Source organism: Globicephala melas, chromosome 18 (assembly GCF_963455315.2).
Source record: "Globicephala melas chromosome 18, mGloMel1.2, whole genome shotgun sequence".
NCBI classification, from domain to species: Eukaryota; Metazoa; Chordata; class Mammalia; order Artiodactyla; family Delphinidae; genus Globicephala; species Globicephala melas.
The window spans coordinates 45,557,084-45,576,384 of record NC_083331.1 but is presented as its reverse complement, the minus strand read 5'-3'; the positions used below and the strand labels follow the sequence as shown (position 1 = coordinate 45,576,384).

The following is a 19,301-nucleotide window of genomic DNA, read 5'->3' as shown; positions in this document are numbered from 1 at the left end:
GTAGGAGAACATTTGGAAAGACTATTCTTAGGCTGAAATGCCAGTGAGGTGACTTTGGCAGGAAATTAAATTTATGACACCGTTTCCTCTTTTCACTTATTATACTGCCTGAACTGTCACCAATATATTGACAAGTAGCCTCTTTTAAAAACATCCTTTCACAATGTCACATACTGTCAGCTACTCTCAGGTTGGTAAGAGCCACCTGCCTGGGGCCAATGCTTTGAGTAATTTGGGGTGATGAGTCATGTACATAGTAAGAAGTATTGGGCCTTAGACAAATATGAGAACATCCAATGCCCAGTTTAGTGGAGAATGGAATAATAATAATGAGAAGAGCACTTTAAAGAAAATTCAAGACAAATGTTACCTCTTTCAATTTGGTTCTATTTATAATTTTTTCTATATTCAAGATATAGAGAGGAAAATAATTTATGTGCCTTTCTCCTTTTCCTTGTTGCTCTGTATCTAAAATATAGGACTCAGGGTAATATTATAAGCAATATATTTCACCAGTAGTACAGGTTAAAAGTTTTGTGCACAGAGTTGAATGACCGTTGTTTCTGTGGCAGATATATTCAAAATTTTATAAAACGGAATCACAACTGAACATTTAGGTCAGGTTTTTAAATGGAATCAACTTATACTTGTGGCATCATCTGAGTGTCTGTAACCTTGGTTTCCTGTGCAATCCATAAGCTACTTGAGAAAAGAGGATTCATTTTCCTTCAATGATTCCATAGTTTACTGTATTCTGTACTTTTCTTTTTTCGCTTATTGACAGAGGCAGTGTGGCCAATGCTGAAGTGGGAGTTAGGGGAATTGGGCTTAATCTATCATTATTTAATGGTGTGACTTTATAGAAATGATTAACCTCGCTGCCCCTAAATCTCATCATCAGTAAAATAAAAGGGTCGCAGTAGATAAAGTCTTTCTCATGTCTATGTTTTATAAGTCCAGACTCCAAGTGGCTGTTAAGAAATAGTTTTCTAAAGGTGGTAATGTTAACAGATAGAGTCGAAGTGAAAGTTATATATTCAAGACCTTGTTGTGTCAGGTTAAACTTTTCATAAATTATCTATTTTCTTATTTTAAATCATAGTAATTTAAACATTTGAATTGATTCTGTATCATCCTGATTCTATGAGTTAGTGATTAGAAGTTGAGTGTTTCAAAAACTTCCATGGAAGTTTCTCAGTGATTTTACATGTGGCCAAATAACATCAAGATGGGGTCCCCTCCCCCTGACTTCACTACTGCTATTTCTTCCTAAACTCTGGGAGACTGTAGATTTTAAGCTAATCAGAAAAGAATGCTAAACTTGATGTTTACTCGATTTATTAGTGATTATCAATATTATAATAAACTCTTTCTGTATATTTCTCCAAATTAGTAGTTTTTTTTTGTTAAATGACACATTTAAAAATCTAATTTAATCAATTGAAAAACTGGAAACTGATATAGGGAGTGTTTCCATTAGCAGCCTCTAAGATCAATTTTCCTTTTCTCTGCAGAATATAAATGTGTTTCAAAGGGCAAGAAAAATCAGTCTAATGGACATTAGGAGACAAACTCACACTCAAAATCTTCAGTCTACCCTGCTTTACAATTAAGTTACTTATTCTAGTTGATTATCATTTCTGTTATTTCATCATTCAAGGGTGAGGACAGGCATAGTTCAATCACAATTTCTGTTTATTTAGAAAGTATTGAGAAATAAAATAACTGGGAAAATTAGTTTCAGTTTTTTAGACAGCTGGTATTTAAATAAGGATAGGAAGAAGACATGGTGGAAAAAGGTACTGGTGTTTTCAAGTTGTTATATTGAGCCAAGAGTTCTTCTAAGACTTGGAGTGATTTCAATTGAGTTGTAATTCAAACTCATGTAGAGCTTACAATGCACCTTCAACAGAGTTTTGCAAAGAGTCTATAGGATCTGTCAGGAACAGAAAGATTACTTCACAGTAATGACTGTTGAATTGAACTATGCTTTCTGATGTTTTACTTTCTGAATTGAATTGTTGGACAAGATTAATTGCACACAGTGAGAGTTTTAAATGAATGACTATGTAAAGCATTAAGTATCTCTGTAGGCCACTTGGGGGAGAAAAAGCTAGAAGGTTTAAATGAATAAATGTATTTAAGGCACAGAATGCCTGGGCTAATTTTAAAATTCCTTTAGTAACATCCTTTATTGAAAATAGAAACCCACTTTATTCATCTGTCTTTGTTATATTGCTCTAGCTGAAGTAATTTAATATTCCTGCTTTCCACTAATCTTGTAGTTCAACAGAAGTAAACAATAGGTTTCATAAATTAAAAATACACTCTTCTGAACATGCTTATAAGATTAAAAAAACAAGGCTGTAAACATTTATGACTGAAACAAACTAGATTGTTCAAATACTGCCATGATGTATCATGTATATCAATATGGCACTGATATCAGTTAGAATGCAAACAAGGTTTTAAATGATGTGCCCCTTCATTTCAGCTGGAGAATCCGCTTCACACCATCTGCCTATCAGATGGTTAGGAACCAGGGCTGCGTATTAATGCCACATGTTCGATTTTCCTCCTTCTTGTAATGGTTAGATTCATATTGCTAATAGCTGTGCATGAGCACTGTCGATGAAATTTCTGTGACGGTGGAGTGATGAGATATTTATAAGCTGCCTGTCTCCCTGAATAAGCAATAGGAAGAATGCCAGACATAAATAACTTATCAATTCCAGAATATTAATAATAACTACTATTGGCTATAAATGAGTGCATGTTAGAGTACTTTTTTCTACATTTGGGTAAAGTGACATAGCCTAATAAAAAGTCTATCATATGGAAGCTTTGAATGCTTACTATCTCTTGCTTATAACTAATTTTATTTAGCCATTAGGTCTTGGGAAATGCATTTTATATGGAATGTGATGTAAAAGTAGACAACATATCAAACATTTGGAAGTCATCTTGATGTCTTTGAAACCAAAGATCAAAGATTAGACCTTTCAAGTTAATGAGCAAACAAACAGATCAGAGAAAGAATTTGACAGCAATATGTCTCTTTTATTGATATTTATAATCTATAGTTGTAATCTGCTCTTTATAACTAGGGGTATTAACTTATTTGAAAAAATAGAATGGGGATACTTTTCCCTTTTTAGAGAAAGCAATCAGGATTGTATAACAGCATTTGAAGGATTTAAAGGCTGTTTTGATGAAAGTTGAGAGCAGAAGAAAAATGCTATCTTTGCAAAGCAAAATAAGGCTCTCAAGGAATAATAATGCCTGCTTCCCTCCCAAATGATAAACCCATGGATTGGTCTCAGGATATTGAATTGAAGTAGCAAAGGGTTTGTATCAATATAGCACAGAGTGGAGACAGTCATTTTATGATAAATTTGATCAGTGTAGGCTACTAAATCAAATAATTTGATAGAAGCATGATTTTCAGGTGTCCATTTGTCAAATGTTTAAATTTTCACCATACACTGTTAGATAACTTTTGTCATATTTGCATTTTTGTGAATAACTGAACAAAGGTAAAACTAAATGACATGATGGATATTACAGGTTACTTGATAATATTTACTACCATTTTCAGAGGGCTTAGTATGTGCCCATGCTGTTGTGTACATTATTTTACCTTTATTCCCCACAATACTGCTATGAGGTCAGAACTGATATCTCTGCTTTAAAGACAGGAATTTGGAAGCCTTAGGAATTACATAACTTGCTGCAGTAGTTCATATAAATTTGATGCATGTTGTCCAAAGTTTGTATGGCTTTTTGGAGTGTTTTGTTTTCCAATGACTTTATGTTTACTCCTTATATGATAGTGAGTTTACATAGCTAGGAATTTCCATGCCAGTCACTGTTTCAACAAGAACTTTAAAAGGTTTTCATGGACCATCAAAAAATAAAAGTACAAGTAGGGCTTTCCCGGTGGCGCAGTGGTTGAGAGTCCGCCTGCCGATGCAGGGGACACGGGTTTGTGCCCCGGTCTGGGAAGATCCCACATGCCGCGGAGCGGCTGGGCCCGTGAGCCATGGCCGCTGAGCCTGCGCGTCCAGCCTGTGCTCAGCAACGGAGACGCCGCAACAGTGAGAGGCCCGCGTACCGCAAAAAAAAAAAAAAAAAAAAAAAAGAAAGGAAAAGAAAAAAAAGTACAAGTAAAAGAAATCTATAAGCCAAGATAAATATAAAGAATTTCTAACAATAGCTGGTTAAAAAAGTAATATAAAATTTGCTCTGAAGGAGTAGAACAGAATGGAGCCTGCTGCAATGAGTTTGTAGCATAATTCAAACACTACTATGACAAGCTGTTTTTCTAAATGTATGTAAAAATCTATTCATTCTTTTGAATTGTAAGTGGTAGAGTTCCTGAAGATCAAGTAGAAAAAAAAGAAGCCTAAATATTTTTGCATGACATAAGGCCTATGGGCTTTAGCCTAAGTTTGATGTACAGTCCCTTTTCTGAGGGCCAAAAGAAGGTCTACGAGTTGCACAGTATATGACTTATTATCCTTTCTCTGAAGGAAAACATGCTTTTTAAACCAACTATCTCTCAATACATTATTTTATCAATGGCAAAAGAATTTTAAGTATACATTAAAGTTTCCCCATTGCTGATGATAAAATTGGATTTAGAACCTTTTAAAATAAAATGAAATTATACTACATTTGACTTCTCAGTTTAGTGTATGTTTTTGTCTTTGTGTGTGAGATACTATAATTGTTCTTGGAAAGTGTAAAAAGAAAGTTTCGTGAGGTAAAATAGATGGGTTAATCATTCCTAAGTGTAAGAAAACCTTTGTTCATTTATTTGTTTCTTCACCATACACACACACATGCATTACGTAATATATATGTAATTTTTCTCTCAATGAGAGAAGGAAATCTGGTGAAAATTTTACCTGATTGAAGAATCTGGAGAAATTACCCAAGCTGTTTAATTAACAATTACTGTATATACCAAATAGATTCGTATATGTAAGTGGTTGGTTGAGTTAATAACGTGCATGACTACTGGATCTATAACACACAGAAGTGCTGTGTTACCTGGCTGGCCTCCTTGCTTCTGCTCTGCAAGGGTAGAGGCGCAGAAGACTCATTTTTCCAAAGTCTGCATCACACTACAGCAGTATGTCTCAGATTCTGATTATTGGTCCAACCTGTTTTGTATTTTAACAAGTTTCCTTGTTGATTCTTAAGCATACTCACTTTCAGAAACCACCACAGAGATGATCTACCTAGCTAAAAAGCTTTTACTGTAAGGTGTAGACACACTTTAATAATGTACACTACTGTCATCAAATAATCTAAGGGCAGGGAGCATCAGAATCAAGCTACTGAAAGATAAAAATACAGATTCCTCAGTCCATCTCAGAGATAGGGTCTATGAATGTGGCCCCAAGGAAGATAACCTTCAACTTTACCACACTCTGCAGCTGTATTTGATGTAGATTATCACTTGGAGAAACGCTGGATTACCTAGTTCTAAGGGAAAAATGGCTTGTTTTGATTAAGAAGAGTTAAAAGCAGTCATAAATTCACTGCTTCAGGGTGGGATATTGAAGGAGAATATGCTGAAGTCTGATTATGAGGCAGGTGGAGAAGAGTTCTAGGTGAGAAAGTGTTATGGAGGGAGGAAAACTGTGTGGTAAATGTTATGGGTTGCCAATGTTTACACAAGCAGACCATTCTTTTCTTAAAAATTTTTATTTCATTTTGCAGTATAGTTGATTTACAATGTTGTGTTAGTTTCAGGTATACAGCAAAGTGATTCAGTTACATATATATATATATATACCTTTTCATATTCTTTTTCACTATAGGTTATTACAGGATATTGAATATAGTTCAGTATGGCTCAAGGACCTATACAGCAGGTCCTTGCTGTTTATTTTATATATAGTAGAGTGTATCTGTTAATCCCAATTTGCTAATTTACCCTCCATCCCACCTTTCTCCTTTGGTAACATTGTTTGTTTCCTAAGCTGTGAGTCTGATTCTGTTTTGTAAATGAGTTCATTTGTATCATTTTCTTAGATTCCACATATAAGTGCTATCACATGATATTTGTCTTTCTCTGACTTACTTCACTTGGTATAATAATCTCTAGGTGCATGCATGTTGCACAGGTAGAGCATTCTTGATTGCGTAGGAAGTGTTTTTACAATGTGAACTCTCTATGAAGTATAGACCAAAAACTAGTGTTATTTTGTGAATTTATTACACTTATTTTTTCAAAGGCAGCTTCAATAGGGAACAAACTATACAATGGGACCTCTTTCTAGAGTGAGTGCATAGATTCTAAAATAAGTTTTTACTAGAGACAGCAAGTTGGAGGGAATTTGAGAATTACATAAGAGATTTGAAAGGGCCATGGCAAGGCCAACAGGAAGTGCAATCAATGCAGAGGTGAGTGTGAGACTTTCATGATTCTCTCCAGTCCTAGGCAGATGTAGCTTTGGAAAGTAAATGCTTTTTATTAAATTAATGAGATTTGCTACTCCTAGTATATTTACATTGACTGTAATATGAACATAATATTTTAAATTACTTACATGGATATTGTCAAAATAATGCCCATATTTCTCCTGTGGCTTTCCATGTAATCCAGTTTGAGAAGTGTTTTTTCATTCAGTGACAATTTGTGCCAGGCTTTGTGCTCAATGTTTGGGATACATATACTAAGAAAGTATTTCTGTCCTTTCAGTGTTATAACCTAGTCGGAGGAGCTAGCCCTACACCGACCCCCCTGAGCAACACCCCCCGCCCCAAAAAAAGGAGCAATAAAGAGTTTGAGTGAGTTTCTGTTCTCAGATTGCACATTAAAGTGACCTGAGGAACAGTAAAATCAACCAAAATATACAGATGGATGTGTCCGAACCAGAATCTCAGTTGGTAGGACTCAGTTCTTTGCATGGTTTTAAAGCCCTGTGGGTGATTCTGATGCACAGAGAATGCAGACTTTCATTCAACAGGGCTGAGAACACAAGTAAGTGGACCACTAGCTCTACTCTTGAGGAGTAGGGTGGAGAAGGTCAGCTCTTTAAAAGAAGTGAGTCTTAGGCTGATTCTTGAAGTGTTGGAGCTCTTTCCCAGGTAGATTGAAGAGTCAGGGTCCTGAGCCTGCTCCTCCTAGAGCATCATATTTAAGCCTCACATGACAGATGCAAGGACAGATCTGGGGCAGGGGACTAGAGAGATTTTCTAGAAAGTTTGAACAGCATGTGCAAAGTCTGGCTTGAAAGAGGAAATGTAGTCCACTAGAGGTTGTGAAAGACCCCTATATGTCTGGAGCACACAGAGCAAAGGAGACCTGGGGGAAAGATAATGCCACACAGATAAGCAGGGTACTTGAGCACACAGGGCCCTGACAGACACATGAAGCACCCACCTTGTTCCTCAGAGCAGGCATCAAATGCCAGGGTTAGCTTTTTGTTTTCATAAGGTCACGTTGACTGCAGTATGAATCATAAGAGATTGGAGGTAGGGAAAGTGGAAGCTGTTAAGAAATAATTACAAGACTCCAGGGAACAAAAAGTGGCAGCTTACACTAGGGGAAGCCAGGGGAGATGGAGAAAATTGTCTGAGTGTGAAAGCTATTAAAGAATTAAATTTGAGAACCCATCAAACAGTTAGGTGAGTTAGTGAAACTTAAATCAGCAACTGTTGCAAATGTCATAGCTTTCTTCTTGCTTTCATGAAACTGGACTGAAAATAGAATATTTCAAAAGTATTATGGTTATAGCATGTGTGTGTCACATACACATCTATCTGTTGGAATTTGCATTAGAAGTGTAAACCTAAGGGGGAAAAAACTGTCAAATGGAAAAAGAGAAGAGTACCATAAATAAGATCAGATAAATAATAAAATTGTGAAAAACATTTTTAAAAGTCAAGGGTTAATGCCGGCAGCTGAGGAGAAGCAGGATACTTCTAGCTGAGGGAGGCTGCAGCCAGCCCACTGTATCCTGCTTGAGTCATAGCTAGGACTGGGCTTGACTTGCTGCAGTAAAAACTAGAACACAAGGCCTGCCTAGTTTTTACTAAACATTATGTGGCATTCTTCACATAGTTTATCTTATTTAATCCTTCTATTATCCCTTTGTGAATAAGATGACTTTACAGATGAAGAAACCATACTTAAGAAGATTTTATAGCTTGTGTAAGGCCATATCAAGCATAGTTATGTTTCATGCTACTGAGCTTGATTCAGATCTATCCAATAATAACAATCATATCTCAAGTGGTAGTTTTTTCTTTCTTATTTGAATACTATGGAACAAGATTTACCTGCCACATAAATCAAAGATAAAGACCCTAGATGTGTCATAAATTGGATATGGGACAACACCAGGCAATGAAGGGAAAGGACAAGTGGGATGTTCACATTGGTGACAAGGCGAAACTGAGGAAGAGAGATTTTCTGGGAAACACAAAGAGAATTTTAAGAGAACAGGAAAGAAAATCTTCTGAAACATCTTTGAAGGAAATGAGTAACTGGGGAGAAAATTCAATCATAGGAAGATGAGAGAATCAGTTCAAGTTGGGACTTAAAAGGCAATAAGTGTTCAGTCGAGACCCAGATGAATTCTTTGAGTTCAGATCAGTGCCTTTTTAGGGGGCAGTTACCAGTTTGTCATGCAAAGAGTCAGTCTGAAGGTCTTGTTGCGTTGGGGTGAAAGTTGTCAAGGTCTCTTTGGTCTGATCTGAAGGAAAGGTGAAGTATTCTCCTAACCTCAAAAAAGAAAAAAAAAAAAAAAAAAAGCAGAGGTTTCTAGGGAAAAAGACCTTCTAATTCCTGAGGCTGCAACTTATTTGCTATAGTAACTAGAAGTGGGGAGGAAAAGAGGGAGAGAGGTTTCAGTCTCAAATCCACCAGCTGCAAGTGGAAATAAATCATACATAAATTCAAAGCAGGCTGAAGCGCTGTAGCCAGAAATTCTGAAGCAACATAGCAAAAGGAGTATGAGGGTGTGGGTGGGTGTGTGTGTATATCCTCTCATAGACTGTCAGAGTTTTAGAGTTAGCAGAGATCATTCACACGTTTCAGTGTCTTTCATTTTGCAGATGAAGGATGTCGGATGAAGTGAATTGACTCGGTAAAAGTTCACACGTTTAAGGAAAACAAATCGCTCCTGTGCTCCAAAACCTCTGCTGGTTACCTAGAGCCTGTACCTAAAGCCAGGTCTTCACTTTCTGATCTTCCGTATCTGTCCTCAAACTATTTTTTCTAATCTCATGATCACTGCCACCTCCCGTTTTCTGGATGAACAGAGACAAACTTTCTGGAGACGGTGTGGCATAGTGGTTAGAAAGGTCAACTCTGGGACTAGAATACTGGAGGATGACAAGTAGGGGAAGTGAATCACAGGACTAGAATGTTCCAGACAAAGGCAATGGCAATTGCAAAAGCACGGGCTTGAAGAGGCAGGGCACGTGTGGGTACTGAGGCCACGTTCAGCATAGGGGGAGTATGGCATGAGAATAGGGAAACTTTGGGTGATTAGGTAGGTTTCCAATTTTAGTGAAAAGCTTTGTGAGTTAAGCTAAGCAGTTCAGATTTCCTCCACCACCACCACCACCCACCCCCCCTGTAGGCAGCTGTAGAGGATTTGGAGCCAGGAATGACATGTTCAGATGGGTTTGTTTGAGGGCGAATTCTGTCTGCATTTCTACTACTCTCCTTCTGTGTACGAATCATGCTTTTGCTAATATTGAATATGGGAGTTCGGAGAACACTCTATGATATCAACATAGTTTCACTGGTTAGCTGGGAATGAATATATGATATCAGAGTACTGCATAAAGGAAGCAGATACTTCAATATGTTGTATATGTGTTTTATAAAGCACATGGATTCTTACATGAAAAATCAGAATTTGAATTACCTCATTTTTAATTTATTCTTTGAAGGTTTGACAGCAGCAGCTGCAGCAGCTGCCGCTGCTACCAATGCAGCGATCGCCGAAGCAATGAAGGTGAAAAAAATCAAATTAGAAGCTATGAGCAACTATCATGCCAGTAGTAACCAACATGGAGCAGATTCTGAAAATGGGGACATGAATTCAAGTGTCGGTAAGTTTTATGTTCACTGAAACTTACTGTGATCATTTTGCTACTCAATGACTTTCTTTTCCAGAACAAAATTATTGGCTACCTGTTCAAGAAGTTGGACCCTTTAGCTTTGAAAATAGTGTACATTTTGAAGAAACCACTTAGCCTAACAACACACACTCTAAATAAATAATTAGCAACATTATTTTTAAATGTAGGCATTAACTTTATGTCTGCAACCTCTACTGTAAGAATTCAGTTAACATCTTTCATAATACAAATAAGTTCTAATAGTCAGAATTCAAAAATACTTATTATAGGTAAGATGGCAGAAGAATATTTACAAACAAAACCACACACTAGTTTTTTTATTCTTAACGCATTGGTTATCAAATAAGAAATGTGCCTTAGCAGCAAAACATATAAACTTAATCTTTCCATGTACTGCCAAGAATAAGAATTATGCTGATAATTAATTCTTTCTGTATACATCCATTATCAGTTTCTCTTATTTAAAAAATGCCACTTTAATTTCTTAATTTGATCTTTTTCTTTCTTGAGGTATGGAGGGATGGAAAGTTAACCATTACTGTTTAAACCAAAAAGGAACAGCTTTCTCTTTGCAGAATTAATTTGGGTAATTTGTTTTGTCAAACACAACTTCAAATGAGAGTTAAATTTTTATTGATGATATCTTTAGCGTCTGTGTGTTTGTGACATAAAACATTTTTTTCTGCCACTGCACTGTATTATTTCCCTTTAAAATGTAGAAATCATGCTCAAAATATAATTGAGCAAGAGAAATTTGGATGCAAGATGTACACAAGACTATATCCAACATATATGTTCATGAGGGACACAATAATTTATGGAAGTTCAATTAGATTTCCTTTTCTGTGCAACATTTTAACAGATTATTTCTTTAGCTAATCAGCAGCTCCCTACTTTCAGTCCATTGACCTACAGGTAGGGGGCGTGTATGAAGGAATACTGTGGACTTCAGTGATAGTCATTTTCACAACTGTTCATGGAATCATGTGCTAGATATGAGTAACCTAGTAGGAAGTAATTTTAAAACATATACACAAAACACAAAATACCACCACTTCAGTGATGCCAAAGAGCAGCTTCTAATGTAAAAAGGGGAAAAATAGAACTTTTCAACAGAACTAGACAAGAGAAATAGAAAAGGAGAGGCGTTAATGGCTTTGACTTGAGAGTATGATAAAGAAGGAGGTAGCAATTCTTGGACAAAAAGATGTGGAAGAAAGCCAAGGACACGGCTCAAAATCTGAAAAGGACTAAGGGAAGTGCCAGCATTCGCATTTGCAGTGCTTCTATTGAGAAGATGGAGGGCGATGGATGCTTTAGGGCATAGTTTACACACATCAATTTAAACTTTTAAAAGTTAAAAACGATACTGAAGTAAAATGAAGGAATTGTTATTCTGTTTTTAGAACTATTGACTACATATTATTTTAAAATACTAGTCTTTTACTTTGCCCAGTAAAACAGAGCAAAATTGGACACTTTCAAAAACAAGTAATTGGCCACTCTAAACTATAGTTGTGATTCCAAAGCATAATTTAGATTGTTTTCAAAATTTTAGGAGAGTAAGCCTTTAATGTGGGCTGTTGTTGGTAGCTGGTGTTGTGAGGAGGGATCGTTAAGTTAGGCAATTTAATAACACTTGAACAAAATATATTAAAACATTATACCTCTGTCAAATTTCCTGAGCAGCAGAACAGAAGCTGGCTTTGGAGAAACCAACAGGCATAAGATAAAGAGACCATAGCTCATAATTAAGTGTTGGCATACACTTAATATTTGATATTATGGAATAATACTTGCCCTCTGACCAAATTGTGCTTATCATAGTTATTTGGATAGCTAGGCTATCATAATGACTTAAACTAAGAAACAATTTAAATTTGCTTTTTAGTTGGAAGAAATCACTTTTCTTCCATTAAGGTATTCACTTGCTAGTTTATATTGCTTTTTTTTTTTTTTGACACCCATCATCCAATTTGAACCAGAAATGGAAATTTATTTGAATTTTCCTAGAGGGTCTTAATATTTTGAGATTGTGTTAACATTAGTGCCATTGCTAGTCCCTAAAGCTCATGGATCATGTATGTTAGAAATCTGTAGCTGATTTGGGGGGAAATGTTATCCATTGTCATTTTTATTCTATTCTCACACATTACTGTCCTCTAAGAATTTGTGATTTATCACCCTTCCTGAGCACACCCCCTGCCCCCTTCTTCTTTACCTAGAGATCAGGGAAAGGGAGTTTAGGGGAGGGATGGGGTAGAGTGGGGGAAGGTACAGAGCAATGGTGGGGATGGGAGGTTGAGCTTGCATAGATCACGGCAATTTTGAGCAATTGCTTTAAATGGACTCCAGTCTTCTCTGGTTCTGAGGATAGTGCCTGCCTCATGGTAAGTGTTCAATAACTATTTGCTCCGTGACTTTGGAAAGTTATGTGAACTTTCTGAGCCTTGCATTCCACATCTGAAAAATGGCATAGAAAATAGTATCTGCATCGTGAGAATGAAAGGAAATCATATTTGACAAGTGCTTATCATTTTATTCATTACAGTGTCTGTTTATCACATTTTTTTGGTCACCCATAATGTTAGTCATGTGGGTATTGCTTTTGTTATTATTTCTCCCAACTTACCCTCCTGAAAATCACCTTCTTCCTCTTTTTACAGCCACCGACTGCTTCCTCCTCTGTTTTCCTATTCTCTCTGCTAGGTATTATTTGTTAAGCTGCAGGCCTGTGAGGAAATTTGGGGGTAGCTGTGACGTCATTTGGATTTTGTTGTATGTTTGATTTTAGCTTATTCTAGGAACACAAAAATAATCCTAACACAGCCTCAGCACTCAAGGGGCGTACACTCCTATGGGTAGGGTGGTTAAGTAAGCAGACAGTCATAACAGGATGCGGTGGATCCCCCAGGAACATCAGCTAGCACGAGGCGCTTAGGAAGTGGTATTGAAACCTATGAATTCCAGGAGGTATCCCAAGAATCTCAGAAGCCTTATATTTCAGAATACAAATGTACAGCTCTCACGAATCTGTCACTTGGCCCTTGGAAGTAGCGAAACCCCTCAGAGAGGTGCTACTTAAATGATGTATTGTTACTACTCAGCCCTGCCCAAATCCAGTGACATTTCTGAAGTCAATTCAGGGTTCTATTTTCCCTTATACTCATCTGGCTCACGCGTTATTTAAATGTTTCAGGCTTCTCTATGTAGAAACACTGTTTCCCCCGCCCCACTTCCTTACTCCTTGGTTGTAAGTAAATCCTTAGTGCTGCTAGAAAATAGAATTTTTTCTTTGCTTGGTTTCATTTCATTTGGCTTGATGAGGTGAAGGAATATTCTTATTATAGAAGACCCTCTCTAGTTCTTAATATGAATTGTAAAAATTAGCCAGAAAAAAAGGTGTTTGAAGAAACCTATGACACTGACAAATAATTATTTTATATCCCAATTTTACGTGGTAACCTTGAGCTTGCATCTTTCCAACAGAATGATAACTTTAGGAAGAAGTGAGGACTTCAGGATAGATCTGAGTGAGGCATCAGCAGGCTGAGTAAAATATATGGCTGTGTCGCCATTCTCCCTCATCCACAATCAATTGGATTCTTTTAGTTTAATATTTACTTGCTAAGATGAGATGCTAGTCTGCATGGTGATAAACAGTCTGCTCCTGGCATCTGAAGGTGACCTGTCAGTTCATATGGACAAATCTCCTGCTTACTGAAATGTACAAAATAAATCATTAAAGCAGGCAGGTGCTCATTCCCAGATTTAAATCACCATAGATTTATGATTTGAATTAATGCTTCATTTGGCCATAGAAATAGATGCTGAGACAAATGATATGCACTGGTTGGGGTTTCCATACTGTAGCCATCCTGATATTGATTACTGAGATGTCTTTGCAATCTCTTGTTTATATCAAGTACTATCTTGTGACAGGTTGGCTGATATGAGCTACATTGCAGATAAGAAGGAAAAATGTCCTGGATTCTTTTTAGTGGCAACGCTATCCACAACATACAGGCCAGATAAATTGCTATTTTTTTGCTTTAAGGACTGATCTACATAACCAGCTTAAAAAATGCTGCTTGGAAATTGGGACTGGGATATTGGAAAAGCAGAATTTAAAACCGGTGAACTCAAGGTCAATTTCATAGTCTCTATAGCTATGTTTTATCTGCTTATCTTCTTTTTTTTGGCATCATGCACATTTTTGAAGGTACTAAATTAATCACAATCGATTTAATCTAAATAAAGGAAACTTAATTTTACTTCTAGTTTTTAACTGCTATATAAATATTGACATAGTGAGCATCTCTTAGTAGTTTCTCTGTTATTTAAATGCTTGCTAAACCTAATATCTTACCCCCTTAACTAATGACAACAAAGGAAACGACTCTAAAGATAAATAAGTTAAATATTATTCCCAAGTGCAAGAGTTTGTGGACTATAATTTACCAAGAGGCAGGAAAAGACTGCATTTTTACTTCTCTTAACATTTTATTTAAGGAAAACACTATGTACACAGTTTAAAGAATACTCGGAGGATTTAAGAGGGACCTTTGCCACAAGCTAATATCTGACTCATAGAACTGGTAAACAGCTATCAACAATAGTAGATTGCTTGCTTAGTAGGAAATGAGTTCATATCTATTCAAAATGTGATCTCAAAACAGATGTCCCAAGAAAATCTTATTGTTTAAACTATAGTCATAACCCCCGAACTGCTGTTATTTCTTTAAGGAAGTGAAGTAATCTTAAGACTTCAGAATTTCTGTCTCTGAACACCATGTAAAGTAGGCAAGAATACCCTAATGCAGTGATCCACAAACTTGAACACATTTCATATGCCTGAAATGTAGGATTCTTTTGCATTTTTCAAACTTGCAATAGTTACAAAGATATAGGAGTTTCAAGTAAAAACAAGAGCTTGAGTTTGGGATTAAACAGCTGTGTTCATCAATGGTATTCCTTACTCCTTACCTCTGTCCATCAACCAACAAAACAAAACAATGAAAAAAAAAATGCTAGGCAGATAGGGAGATAAAATTATCTTCCCTGGCTGACCATCCCCTTATCTTTTTTTTTTTTTAACCATTCCCAAAGAAATAAAATAGTTTACATTGCAGTCATTTCCTTTCTTCTATCTCATGTGTCTATTTAGAAGGAAAAATTAATTTTATGATTTCAGGAAAAAGTCTTGGAGACCTTGAGAAAGCAAATAAAAGGAAACTGAGAACACAGGCCACCAAGCAGAGCTCTGTAGTTGCACATTGGATTCTCTGCTTTGGCAATGTTAATGAACCTCAAATCCTTCCTATAATTAGATGAGGGAATTGCTTATATTTTCAAACAGATGATGCTGCTATAATGAAACGATTGACAGGGAATTTAAGAGTGTCTACAGTAGTCATTTGGTTTCTGTTATTAAAAAAAAAGTTTAAAAAGAAGATTGGCTTTAGACATAGGTCCTGAGAGAGGTAGTAATTTACATAGCATGCTATGACAGGTGTCTTTGTATAGGAAGGAAATAAAATGGAAGACTAGAGAAATGATGGGCAGGTATAGCAGTTTTTTGGGGAGGGGGCGTCCTATGCTTATTCTGTGTAGGTTCTTTAAAAGGGGCCGAGACTCAAGAGATGGATCCGGATTGAGTGCACAGCTGTAACTGCTGATGAGCTAATTGCTCCTTATCTCTCAGCCCCATTCATCTTCATTTTTTACCAATTACTGAGAATTATCTGTGTTCTCAGTTGGATATGAGAGTTAATCCTTTTTGGTTAAGCTGGCAGTACTGTGAGCAGATTCCAAATCGGAGGGTGAAAAAGCCAAAGCAAGCTTGCTCTAAAAATGTCTCCAGTTCAATTACAGTATCACTGATTCATAAGAAATTTGCCATTGTTTAACAGATTAAATGTGGAATTTTTTTTTTAACTTTCTTAATGTTTCTTTGCCTAACAATGATTGTTAAGATCCTTCTTCCTGTCTGATGAGTAAAATTTAATAATATTAACAGCCAGGGTCTTGTAAACATGGAAACACACAAGACTACCCTAAAAGGCCAAAAAAATTCTGATGCATGAAATGAGAAGTATTTTAGAACTGATAGCTTTCAATTTATATGTAAACACTTTTAATCTATGCCTTTGCTCTCTGTGGCTTCTCATATGGTGAGGAAAGTATGTCCAAACATAAACCTTTTCACAAATGTCACATTAGTGGAATTTTAATGGAAGGACCACATAAGCATCTCCTAAAAGTGTAGGAACTGCCATGGTTTGTAATTCAATTGATGGTGAATAAGCCATATGGTTCACATCATTTCCTATGCAAAAGATGTCTTCATATCCTGACATTTCACACAAAATTGCTTATTCCAGCAATGAAAAGCTAAAAAGTAGTAAGCTATGCTTTCATAATTTTCAATGCATTTTTAAATATTTAATATTTCTGGCATTTCTTCTTCATTAAATATTTTAAATAAGGTAATCTAATGTGAAAATATAAAGAATAAATAGCTAATTTAAGACAAAATTATCATTTGAATAACTTTTAGTATGATCAAACAAGTCCTTCTAGATGCTTCCAAAAGCAGAGATTGGGGAGCAGAGAGCAAAATATGTCAGAAGATTCAGCTTCTAGTAATAACACTGCTAATAAATAACTTAGCTAGTTTGGTCTCTTAATTTCTCAGATTTCTTATTTAATAAATAAGGAGCTTGATGCCCAGTCAACCCCTTGGTTCTAAAATTCTTTGATTTTTGAAATGAGTAGAAGATAAAAGGCAAGAAGTTATTCTTTACAGTGATTTCTAAAGTGAAATACAAAACTGAAACAACCTAAATGTTCAAAACATGCCATCATTATGTATATTGTAACACATCATTTCACAGATTATGTAACCATTACACATGACAGATAATGGTGGAAAATATTTATTTTGAATATAAGAAAAAAAGAGGCACATGCGGTAATAACTGGTCATTTTATTAAGCTCTTTTTCATGATTTTCTAGAAAGTGCTTGGCATCATTTTGCATTTTTTCTCATAACATATTTTGAATCTTTATTGTGCATATAAAAGAATAAAAACATTAGTGATCATAACAGGGCACTATGGAAAAAATACATTTCCATATTAAAAAGAACACTCTTCTCATTTAAAAATATTTGAGCATGTATTTCTGAATCCACTCCTATATGTAAAGAAAATCATTAGAGTATGAACAATAACATATACTAGTTTTCTGTATGAATTATTAAATGTATTGTATGGTGTAGATAAGCAGAATGCAGAGAATATTTCCACTTTTTCTGTAGTGTCTGTTTCATTTTCATAAAAAAATTTTAATTTATATGGACAGTTGGAGAGCATAAGTAGAAAATATTAGCCCAATGTTTTCCTTTTGGTTTTAGTATTGCGTATTGCTTACTCCAACTAATGACAGGATAATGAAATAAACTGATAATATAAGCATTTCATACTAAGAAATATAAATTAAATGATTTTATCTGATGCTCTATCCTTGTGTAGTCATAAAACATAAGGATATGTAACATATATCCAATTGGATATGCTATATGGTAGACTCCATCACATTCTAGGAGATTGAATGCATTTATTACAGCCTTCAGTTTTCATTGAGGAAAGCCCTAAATATGATCGTCAACCTACATCAACATGCTATAATGTTTATAGGACCTTCAAAGTAACATATAGTGGGAGCAAACTTTTCAGTTTAAAATAACCCCAGGCCTTATTCAATCTTTTTAAGATCAGGTAACTCTTATTTTTTTCATTAATATGATCCTCCATTATTTTATCTTATATTTTAACTTCATATGATTGATGACATATGATTAAAATAAACCTTCAACGTTGTGTTCTGTAAATTATAATGTTTGATGATATAAATCTTTAAATATCTCATGATAACCTAACATTAGAGAACATATTCTTTGAGCTGTCACTAAGGGTGTTGTTCATGGTTTAACATTTTGTGAGCGTGAGCACACAAGTTTCTAACTCTGAGCCCAATGCCTGTCATCAGACTTAGCATCTCGCATTTATTTGACTGTGATTCCTCTCTGCACTGTCCAAATATTCCAAAAGTGTACAAAGCCATTTGTATGAACCATGGCATGTCCAACTGAATACAAAATATAATAACTTAGTGATAATAAGTAAATAATATAGTAGTCGACATGAATGTCTAAAAATGTCAATTCACTTATGAAGAAATAATGTGGCATACATCATCTTGCAGGCTTTTAGTACCCCCCTCCCCCAGATGAACCTGGATCATTTGGAAGATAGGAAAAATAGAGGATTTAAATATGGTTTTCTTTAACAGCAGGTCATAATGGAAACACAGACCCTTCCATTCAGTGCTGAGAGAATTACCAGTTTGATAATGATTAGGAATGTTGTTATTAAAACAGTATGTGCAGTTCATTTTCAACAGTTTTGAATTAGAGTCTGCACTAATGAAACGGATACGGTTTCCTTCACAAAGGGCAGATCTGTTAGTTAATATCGCTGCAGCAGTGCCTCGCAGACCATGCCTTTAGCTCTATTTGTATTTCACAGCATGATAAGCAAAGAGTGTTGATTTTCAAGGATCCTGCTGATGAAAGGTAATGGCATTATTACATCTTTATCTCAAAAGCAGAACTGAGTGGTAAATGATTTTTTTTCTCTGTTGCACAAAAGATTTCTTGGTTAGAAAGCCTTTTTTATTTCTTTACATCGTTTTCGTCTTGGAAATGATATGTTATTATTTAATGTCTGCACAGCAAGCTTGAAAGCACCTAATAGCGAATGGATTGGAAGTGAAGTACCTCCTGCTCACAGATATGGATCTTCTCAGTCACACGCTGTACCAGCTGTCATCCCAGCCATACTGCTGTGATTTAATTAGTCTGTTTATGTCCTTTCTAATAATATTTCCATCTCTATGAAAGGGCAAATGCGACAGGGACTTTTTCCCTTTCTGGTTCTGCAGACTGAAGAATGTGGCCTACATCTGATATGTGAGGACACGGGATTGAATCACCATTCCTGTCACTTCAAGCTGTTGATAAATTGTTCAGCCAAGAAGTGTACTTACTTCCTTGGGGTCATTTGTAGGCAGGGAGTAATAATCTGCATAGGGACAAAGAAGAGAGGATATTTGTGTATACGTG

At 35.8% G+C, this 19,301-nt stretch overlaps 1 protein-coding gene across 2 annotated transcripts in view; it reads left to right on the top strand.

Moving 5' to 3' along the window:
- DACH1 (dachshund family transcription factor 1) overlaps positions 1–19,301 on the top strand; it is a 415,401-nt gene that overhangs the window by 213,593 nt on the left and 182,507 nt on the right. For both annotated transcript variants that reach the window (XM_030838681.3, XM_060288119.2), the window contains exon 3: positions 9,922–10,083. In XM_030838681.3, the coding sequence (XP_030694541.2) occupies positions 9,922–10,083 (162 nt within the window). The remainder of the gene's footprint in view (positions 1–9,921; positions 10,084–19,301) is intronic.